Source organism: Pelmatolapia mariae, linkage group LG2, assembly GCF_036321145.2.
Source record: "Pelmatolapia mariae isolate MD_Pm_ZW linkage group LG2, Pm_UMD_F_2, whole genome shotgun sequence".
NCBI classification, from domain to species: domain Eukaryota; kingdom Metazoa; phylum Chordata; class Actinopteri; order Cichliformes; family Cichlidae; genus Pelmatolapia; species Pelmatolapia mariae.
Window position 1 is genome coordinate 24,534,432 of NC_086228.1, and position 23,316 is coordinate 24,557,747.

Sequence of the window (23,316 nt, forward strand, 5' to 3'; positions counted from 1 at the left end):
TGGATGTAATGAGAAAGTGATTGCACTATTCATCAGAGACCTGTGTAACATTTTATATTAGATGTGATGAGGGCTGCAACTCATGGGTATTTTTGTTATTGATCTGTTCAGGTATTTATTCAGTTTAACAAATAGCAATCACAGGTTGGTATGGTCCAAAAAATTAAAAGACATCTTCTTGTTCTTATTTGAGTCCAACCCTCAAATATTATTTTCAGTTTAAAGTAGAAATCTAACAGCTAAGTGTAATACTTAGCTGTTTATCTGGCTAAATACATAGCCATAAATTGAAAAGACATTCTCACCATATATACACTACAGACATTTTTGTTTAATTTAATTAGTTTTGTGTCCTCCGACTTTTTAATTATTGCTTGCTGTGACAGTTTAAGCCTTATTAATTACGCTTCAGTTATATTCACAATCATTTCTTCTTTCTTGTCTCTCTTTTAGCCAACAACACTCTGCTCGGTGGAGGTGGAGGTAAGTTACCACCTGTCTGATCCTTTGGTCGTCTATGTTTGTGTGCCTGCCAAGATACTTGCAGGCCTCAGCTGTTATTAATGGCACGGCTTTGTGGTGCAAATGGTCGTCTGTGGACACCAAATAATTTAAAATTGTCGCACTTCTTTTAATCAGATGATGCAGTGCAATTTACGAGCCAAAAAGAGCGAGCGTGCGTGTGTGTTGGTGTACGTGTTTGCGAGTGTTTTATGTCCCATGTGTGGTGTCTGTCTATATTTTTCTTTGTGTAAGGTAGCAGGTAGCTCTTTGTTGTGGCAGGTGTTCAAGGTGCTTTTGCATGCAGCTCGTGAGGGTGTGTGCGTATGTCTGTGTGTGTGTCTGTGCTTTTTATGTGTTTGCAGGTGTGAAGTCAATAGTTCGTAATTTATGGGTGTGGAGTGCTGTGGAAATAAACATTTTTCAGTGTATTGTTGACTCAGTGCTTTGCTGCGAGTGTGTGATGTTTGACGTCCGTGGGTAATCGATACTTGCAATAAATCTGTACTGCTAATGCAGTAGCCAGATTCACTAAAACATGTGCGCACGCACCTTACTCAACTTGTGTGTGTGTGTGTTTGTTAATGCTTGCAAATTTGGTTGCTGGTGCATTTGCCTGTGGTCGTTTTCTTTGTCTTCATTTGGCCAAACAGCTTTAGCCTTTCAGCCCGGCTCGCTCACACTGCCGTTTTTAACCTTCCTATTTGTATGTTAGTCTGCATGCAGCTTTTTTCTTTGCAGTCTCTGTGGTGAAGTATCAAGTGGTGCACCTGCATGTCTGTATATTTGCGTGTATGTGCATTCGTATGTCAGCTTACAACCGTGCATCTGCTTGCCTGAAATGATCTACTGAAGTCCTGAGTGTCCATATGCACACATACACGACACACACACACGGGCTCCACCTTAACTGATAAACACCAGCTGAGGCTCAAGCCACAAAAATGGATGGCACACTCTTCCTGTCGCCACACACACACACACACGCACACACACACATGCAGTCAAGCACCTCGAGATCTACAGCGTCGTCTGATGTTGTCCTGAGGTCTCTGATGGCTTTACAAAGACAGATGGTTTCTAGAGAGCCCTCGAACATGTGAATGCGTCACACTGGGTGCATTAGTGCCCATGTAAAGCATGTTTATGTTGATCACTGTGGTTTAGTTAATGTTTTTATTCAGTTAAATTTAACCACAGCAGCTGTTTTCATTGTAAACATTTCCACCGACCAGCTGAACGAGCCAACATTAAGAGCCACCATCTGAATCTGTCTATTCTTGCTTTCTGTGCCACTCTGCACCATTTTTTCCCCCCTTGCTCAGTTGATTTCCCTCATTTCTTATTGTATGTATTTTTCTGTCTCCATCTCCCTTTTCAGCTCTGTCCTTTGGGGTTTGCTAAGGCAGATAGAGCCTAGAGTAGGTGTTAATTAGAGAGAGGTAAGGGTAGTGACAAGAGGAAGAATGGAACAAACAAGAGAGAGGGAGGGAAACGATGCTTAGAGAAAGAAGACGAGAAAGACGAGAGCGATGACGGCCACTTGGGATCGACAGATGCAAGCGGAGGGCCGAGTGGGGAAAAAACACACACACAAAAATCATTTACTATACATCTACATTTGCCAGGATCACACTCTGCACTGAGTAACCATGCATTCATTCATTCAGCTTTAGTGAGTTGTTTTTTCCATCAAAGGTGAGGCAACAAAAGGTCTTTATGGTTCTTTACCTCTCAGTCTCAAGGGTACCTGGGTAAATGTCATTCAGTTAGATCAAACGCACACCTGTCGACATTGTTTTTCGCACTTCAATCTGGAGGAGTGCTGAGCTGATGCAGTGCATCAACAACAAACTCAAGGGCAGGAAATTAACCTTTTTTATGTCCACTGGCTGCTGTTGCTCATTTATTCCCGAGCTTATCTGCTATTTCAACATTTCACTGCTTTGATTGATTTTCTAAATGGAACAGAAAGCCAAGATGATAGAGGTTTAGTCAGCCAGACAGTTACCATTATCTTTGTATAAACATTTATTCATGTAGACATGAACATATATCAGTTTAATCTCTGAATGGATGCTGTTAAAATTGTTAGAGCCAACACAGGTTCTTCTTCTAGGTCACCATATGTCAGTGCGTACCTTTGGGATGTATGGCACGTTAAAGTGTTTTTTCACTGGCATGTGGCCTCCAAAAAGATGTTATCAGCTTTCACTGATACAGCGTACAGCTGTTTTCTGCATTTCAAGACATTGTAAACAATCTTTAAGGATGAAAACTACAGTGTCCTTATTCATTTAGCAGGGTAGCCATGGGGTTTGAAGTGCAGTTTAACACATGAGTCAGCAGTTCGTGAACAGTGTTGTCACTCAACAGTAATTTTATAGCTTTGATACTATATTTTCAGAGCATTTTCATTCCATGGGGGAAATTTATTTCCTTATCTATGAGCATTCTGCCTTCATTCTGATTTCAACTGCACACCTGTGAAGTTTCCCGACTGGACTGTACACCTTTATGCTCACCGTTATGGCCCTTTTGAACAGCGGCATATACCGAAAGTGACTTTAATCACTGTATCACTTTGCTTCCTGTTATAATTTTTTCCACTCCTGTATCAGTGATGATGCAGAGGATTTTTTTGAGTAGGGACATCTGTCGTTCAGGAGGAGACTGCCGCAAGTCCAGGAAACATTGAGTGCCAGTATGAATGGTGACCAAGCTGTGAAGACGACACAGTGGGCATGCAATACAATAAATGACCTTAAAAGGGGATTTAGGTGATGTAGGAGAGACGAGCCGTGATGTAGTGACAAGATTATATAGCTTTAAAATTATATAGCACTCTTCTACTCTATTTGAGCATTCAAAACAACTTGTATTGCATGGCACACTGGCTTCCTTTTTCAGCTCTGGAGATTGCCCCTTGGTCACCCACCACACTTCTATTACAATAAGCAGTAAAGAAAATTGGTATCACAAGAAGCAAACCCATGAAACGAAGTTTGTGAACCCAGACGCAGGTTGCCTGGTTGGTAATTTTCCTGTTACATGCAGAGCGATCACAGAAGCCAGCAAAAAAACACTTTTCAAGTTACAAATCGTCTATGAGCAAAATATTAAGATAGAAATGAAGATCTGGAATTCGGCTTTAAGCACTTGTCAAACCAAATCATGTGATCATACATTCAAAACCCTCACTTGCTGTGATGTTCCGGTTTCATAATAACAAGTTACTGATCAAACAGAGACACAGTTACAGACACACAGACGGTTGCTGTCAGAGATCCTGCTCTGGGTCTGTAGGGACAGATTGCACAGGATGTGAGCCAGCCACAAAGACACTGCCGGCTTATGATTGGTTTAGGTTTTAAGACAGTGCACAATAGATGAGCACGGTCCCAATTAAAATTTCATCCACTTGCATTTTTTCATTTCGATGGGGAAACACGAAAAAAAATGTTGCACAGCTAAAAAATTCAGGCTGAAAATGCATGAGATGACATCTGTAATCAATCCTCAAGAACAGCGATGGAGTTTGAAACCCAGTACTGGAAGTCTCTCGGCTCTCGTCCTTGTGTGTCTGCAGCCCTTTTTGTTTTTTTTTTTGCTTTCTCCTTGTCTGGATGGGGAGAAAAATACAGGCGGAGAAGAATAGGCTTGTCTGCTTGGCTTTCAGAACAAATGAACAGGAGAGCATGTATTGTGAATGAAGGGAGAGAGTTTTGGAGCATGGAGATGAGACTAGAGACAAAGAGCACTTAGTGTACCTTCTGCATGCAGACAGTGCTGTCAGCTGCATACATAAATTCATCTGTTTCACTGCTGTTAGCAACACTCATATATGCGTGTGTGTGTGTGTGTGTGTCTGTGTGCGCAAGAGTTCACAGTAGTAACACTTAACAGGTTGCGCTGCATTTGTTTGTGAGTTCAAGTTTGCACATATACACAGGTGCCTATACAGAATCGTAGGAGAGGCAGCGTGCGTGTTTGTGCGTCCATCCACCACCAGAACCATCCTAAATGTTGCCTTGGCAACAAGCTGACTGAAGTAAATGAGTGTCCCGGCTCTGCTGAGGGATTGTGGGAAAGCAATATGCCAGCGTTCCGCCCCATTAGTTTGACAGACAGCCTGTTTGGCCTATAAGAGGTCAGCTGGCAAGGGCAATCGTATTAGTATTCCATAGGAGAGACTTCAGGATTGGTTTTACTCTTATGCCAAGCTACCTGTGAGTGTATGTTTTCTTATGTGTGGATGTGTTTGTTGAGGGTGGGCGGTTTGAGGTAAAGCTTGTCGTGGCACAGAACAATAGCAGAGAATGTGTGTGTGTGTGCGAGTGTGTGTGTTTGTTTTTGTGCCCTGCTGGAGGTTGCAGGCTCCGCGCCAGGTAAGCATATCGCCAATTATCACTTCACAGTCCCCCTACATCCCCTCCCTCTCTCCCCCAGAGTCAGTCAATACAGAGCCTGCGAGGGAGATGTGATAACACCTAAACTGGTCAGCCGCCTGTTTAACAGGGTAAAGAAGCCAAAACACTAATTTCAATCCTTCCTGTATTCATCCATGCATTGCATCCTTTTAATCTATTCCTCTCTGGAACCCTGCTTAACATTCATCTCTCCGTTCTTTGTTTTTAGTCTCACCCACTCTTTTCACCCACACACCCTTTTTTCTTTTTTTTTTTCTTTTTTACACTTGATCCCCTTCCAAAGCCATTTCTTTTTGTCCAACTGTGCTCTTCAGTCTCCTGTCTCGTCTTTCTCTGTCTGTGCGCGAGTGTCTCTCCATGTCTCCATTGTTTTTATTTATTTATTTATTTTTTGTTTGTGCACTCCATCTCTGATTCCCCAAAAGACCAAGCTTCAATAGCAGAAAACAGTGAAGTGATATTTAGTATGATAATCAAGGCTAAATAATGAATTTTGCATGATTTGTTTTTGTATGAAAATTAATTTGGCATATTTCATGTTTTGTGTGATTTTGTGTGTCTAGTGGTATAAATGTGTTCCCTGGTTATTGTGTTATAATCGGTTGATGTCTATTGGTAGCATTAGGTGTAGCCAATTAAGACTAATGGTCGAGTAGTTCACGTGCTTCATTTGCACAGAGTCAGTGGAGTACGAACAATAAGTATCCTTTGACACCAAACTCATTGCTCGTTTTAAATGACTCTGTGTCTAAGTGGCTTATACAAAACTGATATTGGTGGTATTTTTTATTAAGGCAATGTCAGTTTGACTTTTTTTGCTTCCCAAGAAAAGTGATTTTCATTTGTTCTGGTTCAGATGGGACTTTATTTTTTTTTTTTACATTCATAAGCACAAACAATACAGACAACAGCCTTTACAAAATCCAGTTCCTATGCAATAAAAGACCAAAAGGAAATCAAAGGAAACATATAAATTACATAAATCAATTAGAGTGAGGCTTCAGACTGCTGGAATATTATTGTTGTTGTCTGAAATCCCTGCCTTGTACTAGAGTTGTACTAGAGAAGACAGTATCACGACCAAAATGTTTGCAGTAAATTCAGCCAGATTAATAATAATATTGGGAAGATGAGAAGTTTGGTCATTCAAGAGAGGCTCAGAGTAGCGCCATTACTCCTCTATGTCAAAAGGAGCCAGTTGAGGTGGTTCGGGCATCTGATTGGGATGCCTCTTGGCCGCCTCCTGGGTGTTCCTGGCATGTACCACTGGAAGGACGCCCCGGGCCAGGCCCAGGACACGCTGAAAAGATGTATATCTTGACTGGCCTGGAAATGCCTCAGTGTTACTGCAGAGAGACACATAACAGACAAGTTGTACTCTTCAGCATAGACTGACTAAGACTGATTTCGAGGTGTTGGCAGTCTGTCTGCGTTTATAAAGTAGGCGGCAAAGGTAAGGAATAATTGCTAATCTGTCTGAGAGTGGCTGCATCAGATTGGAGATGTGTGCAAATGCCTCGTGATCAAAAGTGGTTGGCCAGAAATTGAGGGTGTTACAAGCCTAATCTCTGGGGAAGTTGGTTACTAGAACTACTTGCAATTGGTCTCTTACAGCAAAAAATTTCAGTGCAGTCACTGAGCAAACAGTGGTTATTATTTTTGAACCCCCTAGTGGCAAGGATGTTTCCATGCTATTGTTACTCTGTATTGGGACTGAGCCATGAGTAACTCAGGTTCAAGTGCTGTAAAAGTTACAAGTTAATGTAGTTAGAATCAAACGCATCAAGTCCCTAAAAATACAGGAGGTCATGAAATTCACATTGATCTACCCTGGGTCCTATATTCAGATCAGTTAAAGACAGCAGTCATGAAAAGTTTTATTTTCAACATTAGTAGAAACGGTTGCAGCCTGCTTACATCATAAATCTTACTGACATCTGATATTTTCTGGAAATCAATAACAAGCCTCCTAAAAGAGCAACAATAGAGAGCAAGAGCTCCACGGTGAAAATAGACAGTAAAAAAAGTGAAACCTCACAATTCTCTCCCAAGTGCTTCTCTTATAACACTCATTGTTTTCTAACTGTGTGTGTGTGTGTGTCAAAGAACGCCATGTTTTAGTATGAGGGCGAACAAAATTACAGGCATACTTTATAGTACTTGTGGTGAGTAGAAAAACTTCCTACCAGCTCCTCTGATTATTAATCATGCATAAAAAGTTATAAGGTAACCCTTAGCTATTAAACAACAATGGATGTTAAAAAGTTTTAGAAAAAACTTTTAATAGCTAACTTGATCAACAGGAAGAATACATTATAAATGTGAAAGAAGCAATTTCTGTTGTGATAAAGTCAACACCTGCGCTGTAATGGCATTTCTCTGGTGGCCTGCTGGGGCTAATCTACCAAACACCTGGTCACCATATCAAAAACCACTGATTACATTACATAATGGCACCTAACAGGCTCACCGTTAAATAGGTTATTATTGCACTTGATCACACTAACATTAGTCTGTTATGTTGGTGATTCATCTTTAGGGAGGCATAGATTTCTGCATAAATTGCAAAGAAATCTAGGCAATAGTTTTGTTTTGTTTTTAAATAAAACTTAAAATCACTCATTACAGCTTACTGGTTTTTCTAGCAAAGTCATTAGACTTTATTCCTTGGAGACTATAAATGAACAAGTTGTTCTCACCCCCAGATTTTCATGTACTGACACTTGACCACAACCTTTTGGCTTTAAATTGTGCTGTTCTGGCTACCCATTCAGCTTCATTTTCAAGCTGCGTTGCAGTCCAGTACAGTTCAGTACATCTGAACAACTGCTGTCATCACTGCTTGGCATGAGGAACCATGACAGCCATGAAACTAGCAGAGATGTTTGTTGTAGATGTGAAAAGTTCTTGTTAATGCTACATGGATTGATATTTATATAGCATTTTATAGCTTAACAGAGCACTCAAAGCACTTTTTAAATACAATCCACATTCACCCTTTCACACATTCATACAGCATCTTATTTTATACTTTCAATAACTTTCTAACTACTTCACACTCTCACACTCCAGTGTATCGTAGGCTTTTGGGGTTCAGTATCTTTCAACATGTGGGCTGAAGGAGCCAGGGATAGACCCGCTGACCTTCCCATTGGTAGATTACATCCTCTACAGTAGATACTAGCTGTCCTCCTTTGTTAGGTGAGCAACTCAAATCAAACATTAGCCATAGTTGTTGTTTAGTCTGCGTATTGTTAGATGTCTGGAGGGCCGCATGTCTAATCTGCTACCATAAGAAATTGCAACAATGTTGGAAATAAAAAGGCATATTTATGCACGTTTCGTGTGTTAGAGTCATGACTTTCTGTGAGGAGGAAGAGGGTGACATTTGATCCAGATACAGGTTGCATGGTCTCTTCCCCTTGTGCTTTCATTTCTTTGATCAAGGAGACTCCTTCTTAGATTATAAAACTTAGGTATTTTCCTTCTTCATATCTTGAGTTTGAAGGTGCAGACAAAAATTAAAAATTGCCTCCGCTGCACATGAACAGTTGGTATGATGCTCCTTTTCTGTAGGAAAAGACTTTTTCACACCACCGTTTATTTCTGAGTACCGTATAGTTTTTTCTCTGTGAAATACCCTCAAAAAATGACTACCTGTACCCTTAAAATATGACAAAATTTGATCTGTACCCTGCCTCTTGCCCTATGACAGCTGGAATAGGCTCCAGCACCCCCCACGACCCTGAAAAGGATAAGCGGAAGCGAATGGATGGATGAATGAATGGGTCTCAGGGAGTGAGAATCTGCTAGTATGAAATGCGTGGCAATACATCCAATAGTTGTTCAGATATCACAATGTGAAGTGAGTTGACCACTTGGCAGCTGTTATAGCTCGCCAAAACCACAAGTACATTATAGATGCTGGTCTCAAATTATATGTGTGGAATACTAGTATAATACTAATAGTGGTGGAAACTCATAGAAAACACATGCAAGACAATTCTTTTGTTCGCCTTTCTACTATTTTTTAAAAAAGGCAAATATTTCTGGCAGAAAAATGATTTTGGTCTAGAAACTCAACAAATCCACTGATATTGTTTTCTAGAGCGATATTGGTGCCCATAAGCGACTCTTACATAGGTGTCTGCATTGACAAGGTACTGCCGGTGCCGCTTTGCTTCAAGCACATCTTTCATTTGCTTCCCCCTCTGCTCATGAATCCCCCCTTCATATTTCTGGCACCATTCAAGTGACAGAACAGTGTCTGAATCTACTCAGTAGCATGCAGTGCTCATGCTGGGCTATTACACTGGCTCCCATGGAGTCAGAAGTTACTGTAGACTGAAAGAAAGCTAACATGGTCTGCATTCAGTGAGTGCAGTGAAAGGGATAGCTTGTCTGTGTTAAAGAGGTGGGAGTCATGGAGTGGTTAAATAGGTGTATGGATATTTATTAACCATACTCACCAGGTTCAGGTTCTTTTTTCTGCCTTATATCATCTCCATTTAGCAAGGAGCAATCTAATTTAAACATGATAGTATCAAAGCTGCCTTTTGCTAAATGGAAAAAGCAACTCATGTGAAAGAAAATATGTTGAGCATGGCATTAAAATGATCTTATTTGCAGCTAAAAGGACAGGAAGTGCTGGTTTCTGGGATTAAAAAGTCATCTTTTGTGTGTCTCTGTGGGCGTGTTTCTTTCCTCTTTGGTTTTTTTGTGTCCCTGTGTGACTCCCCACATAAGAGTGTGATTGGTCACTTCATAGAAAGGCTTTAGATCTGGGGACTTGAACTCAGAAGGCCTGCTCAGTCATTCATCCATGCCAGTAATAGGCTAACACCTTAGCACCGGGGATCTAAAATCAGATTTCGGCAGCCCCCTTGGCCCTGCGCCTGATGTAAGGGGTCATTGTAACAAGCGGGAATCAGCAGTTTGCCATCCTTTGTAGTCACATTAAACTCCCAAATTAAATGTCTTCCAAACAGTGTTTCTGTGCCAGGACACGTGTTCCTTAATTTTGGCATTCAGCTGTATTTAAAGCTGTATGTGCACCCATGCATATGTGCTCTAGAGTGTGTAGCTGCATGTGTGTGTGCAAGCCTCACTGTGGATGTTTTTCAGCTCCTTTCGCAAGCTTGTATTACAGCTGTGTAAGAGTGAGGGCAGGGCAGTACTCGGGTCAAAAAGCACTGCTGTAGCTCAAGGCTATGCAGTCCACTCATAAAGACTGGAGGGGAAAAAGGCCAGTTTGCACTAGTAGGCACACACAGAGGCACATACACATTTGTGTGTCTGTCAAACATGCAGCGACGAATGGAAAAAAAAAAAAAAAAGGTATTGTTGGTTTAATTTCCAAGTCAGTTCCTTTTCTTTTTTTTAATGTTGTTTTTCTTGCTTGTTTCTTTCTCTCCCTCCAGACTATTTTTACATCTGCTACTCTTGCTTATTCCCCTCCCCTCCTCCCTTTCTCTCCTTTCCATCTCTCTGTCTTATCACACTTGTTCTCTCTTTTAGAGTTGGCCTGCTTCAAAGTTGGTGTGCAGCGTATTTTTGTGTCACCTCAAGGACTCATCACACACACGCCACACGTACACTTGAAAATACACTCATAAATACAGTGTCCACAGCTGCACATATGCTTTGACAAGGATATACACACACAATATATCACTCACATGCGCATACACACATATCTAAGCTAGTTTCTGAGCACCCTGAGGAGGTAGCCACTGTTCAGAACTTGTTTGTCACACCCTCGCACTTGTGCTTCGCTCACAGCGTGGCCCAGTTCAACATGGCACAGCATGACATGGCACACCACGGCTCAGCGCCGCATGCGATATGCCAACTTAACACAATAATGTTCAGATAACACCAGACCCCTGCCTGGAGCGCCTCAGTTTGGCGAAACACACCGCTGTAACAGCTGGTCTGTACGCAGAGAGACAGATAAGAACCACAGGCCAATGTGCTGAGCTCTGGCATATGGATTGATGCTATTGAACTATTTTGAACCAGTGCTGACAAGTGTCACAGTGCTGTGACAAATCCATTTCTGACACATGTGCCTGATTCTGGGTTGATTTAGAATCCAAACTTTAGATTTAATATTCTAGAAAAACACCGTGTTGCTCGTACACGACGACCAAAGTTGTGGAAAATTGAATTAAAGGGATGCTTTTGATTAATACTATAAAAACACACAGGCACATGTTTAAATGTCTACATATTTACTGGCAACCTATCCAGGATGTACTAGTCCTTTCAGCGATATGCCAGCTTAACACAGATAACACCAGGCCCCCGCCTGGAGCCACTCAGTTTAGTAAAACACACCGCCGTAACGTCTGGTCTGTACACAGAGAGACAGATAAGAACCAGACCTATGTGTTGAGCTCTGGCATATGGACTGATGCTATTAAACTATTTTGAACAAGTGCTGACAACTATCATAGTGCGCATGTTTAAATGGCAACCTGTGCAGGGTGAACCAGTCCTCCTTCCTCACGTCAGTGCCTGACCCCACAACCCTGAATGTATAATGGATGGATGGATATTTTTCCAGTGGTTGGTTATTGCTCAATTGATCAAATATAACATTATGACCACTGACAGGTGATGTTAATAACACTGATTATTTCTTCATCATGGTACCTGTGACGAGGTGGGATATATTAGGGAGCAAGTGAACATTTTGACCTCAAAGTTAATGTGTTAGAAGCAGAAAAAAATAGGCAAGTGTAAGGATTTGAGTGAGTTTGACAAGGGCCAAACAGTGATGTTAGATAGCTGAGTCAGAGCGTGTTCAAAACTGCAACTCTTGTGGGGTGTTCCCGGTCTGCAGTGGTCAGTATCTATCAAAAGCGGTCCAAGGAAGGAACATTGGTGAACCACTCACAGAGTCATGGACACCCAAGGCTCACTGATGCCCGTGGGGTCTGATCCAACAGAAGAGCTACTGTAGCTCAAAATGCTGGTTTGGTAGAAGAGTGTCAGAATACACAGTGCATCGCAGTTTCTTGCATATGGGGCTGCATGACTGCAAAGTAGTTTGAGTACCCATGCTGACCCCCGTCCGCCAGAAAGTCCTAACAAAGGGCATGTGAGCATCAGAAGTGGACTACGTAGCAATGGAAGCAGGTGGCCTGGTCTGATCAATCGCGTTTTCTGTTTTTTACATGTCGATGGCCAGGCATGTGTTCGTCACTTACATGGGGAACACCTCACACCAGAATGTACTATGCTTTGGGCAGTGCTCTGCCGGGAAACCTTGGGTCCTGCCATCCATGTGTTACTTTAACACGTACCTCCTACCTAACCATTGTTGCAGACCATGCACACCCTTTCATGGAAATAGTATTCCCCGATGGCTCTGGCCTCTTTCAACAGAATAATGCCCCCTGCCACAAAGCAAAACTGGCTCATAAATGGTTTAAGGAGCACAACAATGAGTTCGAGGTGCTGACTTGGCCTCCAAATTCCCAGATCTCAATCCAATCGAGCATCTGTGAAATGTGCTGGACACCTCGAAATTAACAAGACTTACTGTATGTGTTACTAACATCTTGGCGTTAGGTATCATAGCACATCTTGTGTGATCTAGTGGAGTCCATGCCTCAATGATCATTGCTGTTTTGGCAGCAAAAGGGGAACCGACACAATATTAGGCAGGTGGTCATAATGTTGTGCCTGATCGGTGTGTATTGCTGTTTGGCTTAGTCTGTTTATAGATAGGATAGTTTCTCTCTACATGTATAATTGATATTAATAATCTCAGTCTACTAAATAATTAGTAACTGCACTCTAAAATAAATGTAGTGAAAGCTTCTCAAAATGTAGTGGAATAGAAGTAGAAAGTAGCATGCTGCTAGAATCACTGCTATAGAGAGAGGAGGGCGGCTGTCTGTAACAGCGTTTTCTAGAATCTGGCAAAGCTGGAAATTGATAACAAATTAGGCTCACAGTTAGTCTTCACACATAGCTTTCATTTTAAAATGTTTCTGGCAACTCAGTTTAGCCTTGCAAGAGAGCTGTGGCTGTGTAAAACAAGCCAAAAGGGGATGTTAGAGTAGAAAAGATCACTCTAGTACATTTTCAAGCCTAGCGAGCTGGTAGGGTGATGTGTGTTATTAACCCACAAAATTTTACAGTTATAGTAATTAGTGCAGTTGTTAACTCTAGAAGAAGTTGTGCTTGACTTCACCTGAGCTCACGGTCTCCAATACGGTGTATCTTTGCCGAGTGTGAGTGTTTCAGAAACAGAGTGGAGAGGCTGCACGAAGAACACACAGATGACTGACAGTGCCATTGTCATGGATGTTGTGTTGCAGACCTTTGTTGGGGGGAAAATAAGATGCTGCTCAGGCTGGCTTTTATAGTCTTTCTTTTGCATGTGCTCCTAAATACACAATCACGGTTCAAACAATATTGTTCCTTACTTGTAACTGTGAGTGAAAGGCTTACCTTCCATATCGCCATCATGGCCTTCCTCCACCGTGGTGAAGCTAAGAACCCGTTCTTTCTTGTAGTACATTGAACTGATTATACTTATTTTCATATGAAACTTTTTCGTGGTTTAAAAAACAAACAAACCTCATTTTATATCCATTTACAGCCCACTTTGAACTTGAGTGGACCGGACGAGTGAACCTCCACTTTCTGATATCTCAATATAAGATAAAGAAGTGCAATTTCAACAGTGCAGATGAATGGGTAAAGTTACAGTGTTGCATGTTTTTGTTTTATAAAACAACAAAGTGTAAAATTTCTATAGTAGACATTGAAAAACAGGAACTTTTCTGTCATTGAACTATTTAACTCAGGGGTGTCAAACTCCAGGCCTCGAGGGCCGGTGTCCTGCAGGTTTTATATATCAACCTGGGTCAACACACATGAATCAAGTGATTAGTTCATTACTAGGCCTCTGGAGAACTTCAAGACATGTTGAGGAGGTAATTTAGCCATTTAAATCAGTCGTGTTGGATCAAGGACACATCTAAAACCTGCAGGACACCGGCCCTCGAGGCCTGGAGTTTGACACCCCTGATTTAACTAATACCTGATTACTTTGGTGTAGTATGAATGTCTGTGGGGGAGGTCTTTATCTGCAGGAAAACCTGTAAAACACAGGGCTTTATGTTTTACACACCTGATTTAGAGTATACACACACTGTACACTTTATTAGGTACACCTTGCTAGTACTGGGTTGTACCCCTTTAGCCTTCATAGCTGTATTAATTCATCATTTATTCAACAAGCTGCTGGAAACATTCCTCACAAATTTTGGTCATTTTTGACATGACAGCATCAGATAGTTGCTGCAGATTTGTGGGCTGCATATCCATGAGGTGAATCTTCTATTCTACCACTTCCCAAAGGTGCTCTATTGGATTGAGATTTGCTAACTGTTGAGGCCTGAGTGTAGTGTCATGTCTCATTGGCATGTTGAGTAAACAAGTTTCGGATGATTTTACCTTTGTGACATGATGTGTATCCTGCTGGATGCAGCAGTTATAAGATGGGCACACTGTGGTCATAAAGGGATGAATGTGGTCGGGAACAACACACAGAAAGGCTGTGGTGTTTCACTGATGCTTAATTGGTGCTAAGGGGGCCAGAGTGTGCCAAGAAAGTATCCCCTACCTCAATTACACTACCAGCAGCCTGAGCCATTGATAAAGGCACATGGATTCATGCTTAATGGTGTTCATGCTAAACTGTGACCCTGTCATCTGAATGTTGCAGCAGAAATCAAAACTCATTAAACCAGGAGATATTTTTTAAATCTTCTTTTTAGTCTTGGTGAGCCTGTGTAAATTGTAGTCTCAGTCTCCTTTTCTTAGCTGACAGGGGTGACACCCGGTGTGGTCTTCTGCTGCTCTACTCCATGTGTTGTGCAATCAGAGATGCTCTTCTGTATATCTAGGTTTTAATGAGTGGTTGTTTGACTTACTACTGCCTTCCTATCAGCTTAGAGCAGTCTGACCATTCTCCTCTGGTATCAACAGGGCTTTTTTGCCCAGAGAACTGATTTTCACTGGATATGTAACTTAAAAAAATTATTTTCTGTAAACACTAGAGGTGGATGTGTGTGAAAATCCCAGTAGAGCAACAGTTTCTGAAATATTTGGGGCAGCTCGTCTGGCACCAACGTTCAAAGTCACTTTAATCACCTTTCTTCCTCATTCTGATGCTCGCTTTGAACTTCACTGGATTGACCTGACCATGCCTACGCACTTTAAAGTACTGACTTGAGTACAGTTATGTATCACAAGGTTTGGGACAACTATATTTTTAAATGTTTGGTAAAAATAATGAAGTGATTTATAGTCAAATGTAAATTAGGTGAGCATTTCCTGAGGTTTTCCTCACTCTTGACTTTTATCTAAGGATAGTCGTGATCTTTCCCAAAATCATTAGAAAGCATAGAATAGCATTAGTCATACATTAGTCATCATTATTCAAACAAATGAAATATGTTTTCAGCGAACATGGTGTTTTAGTTTCATTAAAAACCACCCGTGGGTGCTCTGCTGGCCTCGGCTGTTAAGCTAAAGCCTGTGAACCACAATGTCCCTTGTTCAAGTACATCATTTCTAATCTTTTATGCTCCTTAATTTCACCAATCTTCAAATAAGCACCTAAAATGCTTGACAAAAGGTTTCACAATATGTTGATAAAAGAAATGTAAAAACGGCACAGAAGAACCTGAATGCTGAAAAATGGGAATATGTAAATGTAATTTCTGGAATACTTGGTTGGACCTCCAGCTTATTCCTCCTCTTCACCCAAGCTGATCAGTGATCAATGAGTCAATCAAATCACGGAAAATCTATGTTATTACGGTTACTGTTATAGTGTCTCTGTGGATGGATTATTGTTTTACATGATTTTAAAAGGTCATTTGTTGAAGTTTGATATTTTTAGTGCTTTTTTCCTTGAAGTATGAATTAGACGCATTAAATTCTACTTTCTCGCTTTCATAATGCTGCAAATCATAATAATAAAACTGTATCAAAATTAACTTTGAAGAAATACGTCTGACTGCAAGGGGTGCATAGATTCTGTCTGAAAGTGTAATTGGCACAGCTGTAAAATTGCTTCTGCCGCATCATTGCCCTCCTGGAAATGAACACAGTCACGGTCTTTAGATGTGGTGGGGATCAAAGACAGATACACATTTATGAATATTATGTAGATTTATGAAAATTTAATTAATAAAGAGTAATTGACCAAAAAGTCAAAGTCAGCTGAGTCCTTAATAACACATTAAATCAAGTAATTAAGGAAGGCAATAGCCTTAAAATCCATTAAATAGACTGACATGTAGAGAGACAGATGCAAGCAGGATTAGGGGTGAAAAGTTAGTAACCTGCAGAAGCCTGGAAATTCAAGCGTTCACCGCTAATGCCAACATTATCCAGGTCCTTTTAGCACTAAGCCTTGACTCCAGTAAAAGTGTCTGCTGGACTTCAAACAACATTCTGGCTGCTGTAATTAGTGAGATTGCAGGGGATTCACATAAGTAGGCCAACTTTTTAAAATCTCCTGTCGTCTCCTTTCCAGTGGACGGAGCGATCCACCGCGCTGCTGGTCCCATGCTAAAAAAGGAGTGTGCTTCGCTCAACGGCTGTAAGACAGGAGAGGCCAAGATTACCTGCGGCTACGGCCTTCCTGCAAAGTGTGAGTATAAAGTGTTGGTGTAACTTCCAGCAGCCCCGGTGAGGCTGCTTCCATGTGTTTCTGCTGGACTGCTTCCAGGTGTGAATGTGTGGGAAAGTGTAACAGGGATGCAGGGCGATGTGGAAAAAGAGCTGCACTGTTGAGTCTCCCTAGAAAAATGAAGGTTAAACTGCTTCATGAATTTAAAAAAAGGCTTTTAATAAGGAATTGGTGCTGTCTTAATATCAACAATTTCCTCTTTTAACGAATTCGTTTAAATAACTTATGCATTTTTTCTCTTAGAGAGGTCTTAAAGTAGCTCAGTTTCCCCTCTTTACCTCAAACCCGAGCAGCAGCACAAACTCGGATGTATCCAGAGTAATATCACTCACTGCGTTCCATTTATAGCAGAGTAAATGGCACTCAATTATTAAGTGGCGCTCCACTGCTGCTTGTGTAATGTGATGAAACTGTAGGGTCAACATGACAGGAGGCACTTTTCTAGGTGTTCTCCTCCAACTTTCTTCATATCTACAAGACATTTGATTAAGTAGGAGATCAGAACTCTGCATTTACATAAATCACAAAAGCTGACAGTCACTTTATTTTATTTTAGCCGTTTAATTTTATTTTAATAACCCTGAAAAGCACAGTTATTGGGACATAAATAAGCCTCTAACTATAATATATTTAATTGTGTTATTTTTTTGCTATAAAAATACTGGCTTAAAGTTTGGAGCCAGTCCTAATTTCTTTATATTTTAAGCAAACCTTTATGGGGATACAGTATATAAGGCAAAAATCTGAGTTTCTATAATTTTAACAAGCTTGAAAGTCAATAGCTTTTACGATCACCTTTATTCATCAACACACCTGAACTGTCTTAGACGAGCTTTTTTGTGATAGCTTGAAGTACGGTACTGTGCAAAAGTCTTGAGCCACACCACCCCTTTCGTTATATTTTGCTTCCAAGGAGCCAGACTTTCTCTGTTTCTCTGGGCTTTCTGAAGTTCTTTCAAAGTATTTTTACACTTTTTCACCACTAATTTTTTTTCATGGGAATTTTCGCTTTTTTGGTAAACCAAATTGACCCATAAATGATTCAAGCATAAAAAAGGAGCACCTATCTTACTTGTCTACATATGACAGACCATTTTAAATGGTATCTTTAGGCACTTTGTTACGAGCAGCCTGTCAAAAAAAGCATAATTTGTTCCCATTTCTTTAGTTGAATTTGAGGAATAATGCTGACCATAAAACAGTTTGACAGACATAAAATAATGTTTTTGCACCAACAAGGTGATTCCCAAGAGTTATTAACTGAAAACGTGGCATATCTCAGCATGTGTCCTTAAAAAATGAGGAAAAATGGACAAGTGGAGGACAAAAGAAGAAGTGTCAGATCTAAAAAAAATATCCACAGCAGATGAAAAGTATCTGAAAGTCATGTCCTTAAGAAAGCAAAGTCCTGACACAGGACCTAAGAGACGCATCTGGTCTTCAGCTTATGTGTCTACTGAGGTCTTATTGATGAAATTATTAGCATAACAGAGAAGACAATAAGATAATAGACATATAGTTAAGGGACAAGAATAAATCTTGCTAAATTAAAGACCATTTTATGGAAGTTTTTACTAAAAAAATATAGAAAAAGTTTGTTGATCGGTGGTCAACAGCATCTTCAAACATTGAAGATATATACTATACTTTACATGTTTCAGGCTACTGCGTGCATTTAGATATAACCACATACTGTACAATAAACACATGAAATATTACATTTTGTTTCACAAGAGAACATTTCTTTGCACAGATCAATTTACATGCATACACAGTGCATCATTACCAAGAGGACCAGTCACAGTTGCTCGTATCTTTCTGTTGTCTGGTTACATTTCTGCGAGGCAGAGCAGGGTAATTTGATATAGAGTTATTGGCTCGCTGAAAAACCCAGGCGATTCAGGTGATCTCCAGTAATCTCTCTCTAATATTCTTGCCTGATCAAATCACAGCCTTGAATGTTAAAAATGGCAAATAAATTTGATGGATTATTTCTCGGTTTATTGCACGTTTAGTGTGTTATCATTGCTCAGCTAATAATTAGGCTTTTTGCCTCAAAGCCAAACATATTTACCTTCTTCTGACTTTAGATCGGAGTGCTTTTGGGCCACTTTGTTCTCCGTTAAGACGCTGCGCTTGAAGCACAAATGCCAAGAGGTTTACCGGCCACTATGGACAAGCATTCATTTAGTTGTTTTCTAGTTACATAATTGATTGGTTGGCTCACCTGTTCTTTTTAGAGTCCTGCCTCTTTACCAGTCTTGCATCTTTATCAGCTTAACTGCTTGAAACACCAAAAAACCACAAGTGAAACTTAGATTGGCAACTAATTGGCTAATATCAGCTCTGCGTGGGACTATAGTGCTAAAGGTTTATGCAAAAGGTGACAAAAACTAAAAGTGTGGCAAAGAGAGGTAACTGTAATACCTTAATTATTCTAAATGGGATATTTTAAAGGAGAACTCCGCTGATTTTTATCACAGTCTGTTCACAGCTTTGGGGGACTACTGCTAAATATGGAGAGAAAGTTGGATAAATCTGTTTGTGGCTCAGAAGTGAGCTGAGGAAAATCTGATAAACTGTCTTATAGTGATGACATCACTTGAGGCAATTTAGATTGAGGTAGGGGGGGGAAATGAAAGACATCTGGGGGTGTGGAGCTGGAAAGGAGCATGACACTAATAGGTATGGAAATAATGCAGTAGCCAAGCTTTGAGCATTATAACGGCCACCCAGGTGTGAGTGTGCGTCGGTGTGTTTTTTCTGAGTGAGATTAAAGCAGCACTGAGGCTGTGTGATATCAGCTTCTGGTTCTACTGAGAGTTTAAGTTCACAGTGGCAGAGAAAAGGAAAGAAGAGAGGGGGGAAAAAAGGAGAAGAAGCGCTGATAAAGGCGAGCTCAAGGCAGAATGGAGCGCAGGAGTAGGAAAGATAGATAAGGAAAGAGTTGGAGAGAGGAAGAAATAAATGAAGCGGCGTAGAGGAGAGGAGAGATGTGAGAGGAGCTGAAGACTGAAGGGAATTAGGGGGAGATGAGTTCTTACATTGTCTGTTCTCCTTTGTTGGTTCACTTGTTTAACTTTGAGGATGTTAGCTGTCATTTTTGTGTGCGTGTTAGCGGATGCTTGGCTGCTTGTCACTGGGTTTTTTATGAGTGCATATTTATGTGCAATTGTGTGCATTTGTTTTGCTCTCCTGTACTCAGTCATACAGCCTTTTTCACAGGCTGCGTTCGCTCATGTGTTGGTGGATACGCTGTGCCAGTGCAGTATATCCTTGCATGCGGTGGGGTCTGCCTGTCAGGTCCTATCAGTCTGGTACCTGTAACTCTGTCAGCATGAGATCTGTGTGACTGACAACTTTCTGACTCACTGACTGACTGACTAACCGTGTGTGGGTGTGTGTGTGCACATCCACACACACACCTTCTCGGTGTTGCACTTATGTGTGCGTGGCCATTACCCAGCATGTGGTAAGGAGGCTGGTTCTCCCCTCCCAGACAAAATATTAAGTCCTGAAAATAATTCAACGTGCGTCTGCTCCAATGCTTAAACACTCACAACAGGGCTTGATTACCTCTCAGCAGGAGGGAGAGCGAGTCAAGACAGCAACAACAGAGGGAAAGCAAAGGAGGGATGACAAAGCAGGCAGAGGACTGCGTGAAGGCAGAGGAACAGCTGAAGAGAGAGAAATGAAAATGAAACTCGACAGGAGAGAGGCAGAAAGGTTGAGAGATGGGCTCAGTCTCAAAGGCAGCACTTTGATCTTGATTTGTATGGGCTTGCCACCAGATGTGGGATTTCAAGAGCATCTGACTCACAAGTTGCCAAATGGTCCAGAAGACCTGCTGTCAGCCCTCTATGCAGAGTGTCCATCGATGATCCCGCAGCCACTTAGCCTTCAGCATCCTGGTATCGTAACCTAGCAACACCCAGAGTGCACGCCACACTACTGCTGCTGTTTAGCAACAGTTGCGTGCAATTCGGGGAAGCTGATAAATGACAGCTGGCCCAGGTCGGAGTCAAATCTCAGCCGAAATGTAAAGGCAGTTAAATCAGAAACTGTCAGCTTTGAGGAATATGAGCCGCGGTAATTAGGACTCGATTAGGAGAGGAGCCTCCTGTTTGTGTGCGCTGCTCACTTGTGAGCCCGTTGGATGCTGTAAGATGCTTCTGCACATGTGTAGGTGTGTGCAAATGGGTTTTTTTCCTCTCTTTTTTTCTTTTGCCTTTTTCTTCTATTTATTTTATTTATTTTTTTTGCAGTTGCCAGAGAAGGGAGCCTGGGCCAGCGTGTTGTCTGGACGACTCATGGCCCTGAGCTCACCTGTGTACCGATAAACACAGCTGTAACCCTGCTAACTTGTTCCCCAGCCAGCTCTACTCCCACTGCTAAACACACAGAGATACAGCACTGGGGACAGAAGGTGCAGGAGGGTGGGTCAAAAGATAACACAACTGGCAACTTCCCCGTTAGAAAAAGCACCCCTTGGCTTTAGTGATGTCAATAAAGAGAGCTAGAGGCTCAGACAGCAGGGGTTTTGGGCACATTTAACCCTGATTCACTCCTGTCAACGTTTGGAGGAGAAATCTGCTCCGAGACTCACAGACACCGATGTTCAGCCCAGATTATCTGGTAAAGTGGAGGGTTTTTACAGAACCACTCTTAAACCTCCCAAATTGCTTGCAGATTAATAAAATAAACATTTTTGACATTTGGAGTTAAGATCTGGATGATTATGAAATTACAAAACAAGACTCCAAATAAAGACAACAAGCAGCCAGCTCTACTGCCTAATAGCTTTCTGTGGATGTAATGTAGCGCAGTCTGGGCAGCAGAGTAATAAAATTTGAAAGGGGAAAAATATATAAAAATGTCAGACTGTGGAAAATCACCAAATAGTTTAATGACCCAGGCTGAAAGCAAACAGCTGTGCAGGTGAAGAGTAATATCAGCGCCTTTTACCTACCTGTAAACATCAGTCTGAGCACAGCATACTTATCTGCAGTGCCCTCTTACATTTTTCAGTTGAACTCACTTTGAGTTGTACTTCTAGATAAAATGGCAGCTTCTGTTTGTTTCCCACTTGTATCTGTTTTCAGCAATGTTTCTGTGTTCCCAGATCTCAGTGGTAAGTGCCATGCTATCACAGCTAATACCTGACAGTCCTGTTTTCCTTTGAGATCAGTTGAAGAAGTGTAAATGTCCAATAAGTAATTATTTCAGAAAACAAGCTAAAAATGTAAAACTGTATTTTTTATTTTCAGTCCAGTAGGTCAAGAGCATCAAGATTATTTCAAGATGAGCTGACCTGAACTTACAATTAAGGCTAAAATTATCTTGTTTATGATGGAAAGATGCATCTTTACTACCTGTTAAACTGTAACTGTTTAGCAGCTGTTTGGGGTCCAGCAGGCTAGAGCCTAGTACCAATGTAAGGCCTCAGGTGCACAGGTTTAGAGACCACTGATCACTGGGGAAAAATGTGTCTTCTCTGACAGTGGGTGAATGTTTACTGGAGACTGCTGGCTGTTGTCAGTAACCTCCAACACTAGCACCAGCAGATGGCTTCAGTCACCTGTACTTTGCAGATGTTTGCCAACTACCCACGAAGTGGAAGTAAAACTAAGAAAAGTGCGACTTTAACTAGAAATGTAAAGCATTTCCCTGAAACTAAAAGTTGCACCTTTATGAAATGTGTGGCGATAAAGCACAACTTTTAATTTAAAGGCATTTTTTTCCAGTATATTTCAAACTGGCGAGTATTTGCAGACAAGTCACCATCTTCCATGCAAACATGGACAATTTGGTAATCTGCTATCAACCAAAGCAATCACAAGGAGGTAGATGCACCTGATTTCAACAGGTGACAGCCAGCAATCTCCAGCAACCACTCATCAGTTTACCCAATCTTCATGTGTAGAATCATTACAGGTGAAACTATATGCTTTTCTAGCTATAAGACAGACTCTTACAGTGTTCAAACCTGAAGGCAGTGTAGCTCACTGTGGCTTGGTTCTCCACCCCAAAATGAAAGTTCAAGGGTTGCTGGAGTGTGCACTGCAAATGCACAATTGGAAACGGCCAGAATGGGAGAGCTTAAATTGGTCCAGGACTTCATAAGGAGACAACCTCAAAGGAGTTATCTGCCAAATTGAAATCTGCTACAGCTTTAGATTTTTAAGGGTCGAGTTGTGAAACTTATTGCAACTTGTACAGGTGCAAGTACTTCCTGTGGAAACACTATTAACATACATTTGTAAATATGAGCCTGAATTTGCACCAAGTTAATCACAGAATGGCTCATTTTAAATATAGGTCCTACACATATTTATCACATTTTTTTCTCTAGATCCCAGCCCCTCCCCCCAAATAACACTTGTAATGTATCCTGCACCTCAGTAAACCGTGGTAAACTTTTCAGTATTTTTTTTTTTACTTGCAGATATTACTTTCTGGTGTCTTGTGTGCCAAATACAGCAAAGTATATTGTCTTGTGTTTTGGGGAAATTGGCTGAAAGTAAAAGATACTGTTTGGGGAAAGTGGGAATCGCACAGTTGGAGGTGGAAAAGGATGGAGGGAGAGCGAGATGGATCTGGAAAAGATCAGACAGAAAAAGGACTGAAGGAAATAGAGAGGCATAAAGCAAGAGAGATATC

The 23,316-nt window shown here is 41.2% G+C and overlaps 1 protein-coding gene across 2 annotated transcripts in view; it reads left to right on the top strand.

Moving 5' to 3' along the window:
• Positions 1-23,316, top strand: part of macrod1 (mono-ADP ribosylhydrolase 1) — a 142,476-nt gene that overhangs the window by 77,329 nt on the left and 41,831 nt on the right. For both annotated transcript variants that reach the window (XM_063496297.1, XM_063496290.1), the window contains exons 4-5: positions 454-483; positions 16,501-16,617. In XM_063496297.1, the coding sequence (XP_063352367.1) occupies positions 454-483; positions 16,501-16,617 (147 nt within the window). The remainder of the gene's footprint in view (positions 1-453; positions 484-16,500; positions 16,618-23,316) is intronic.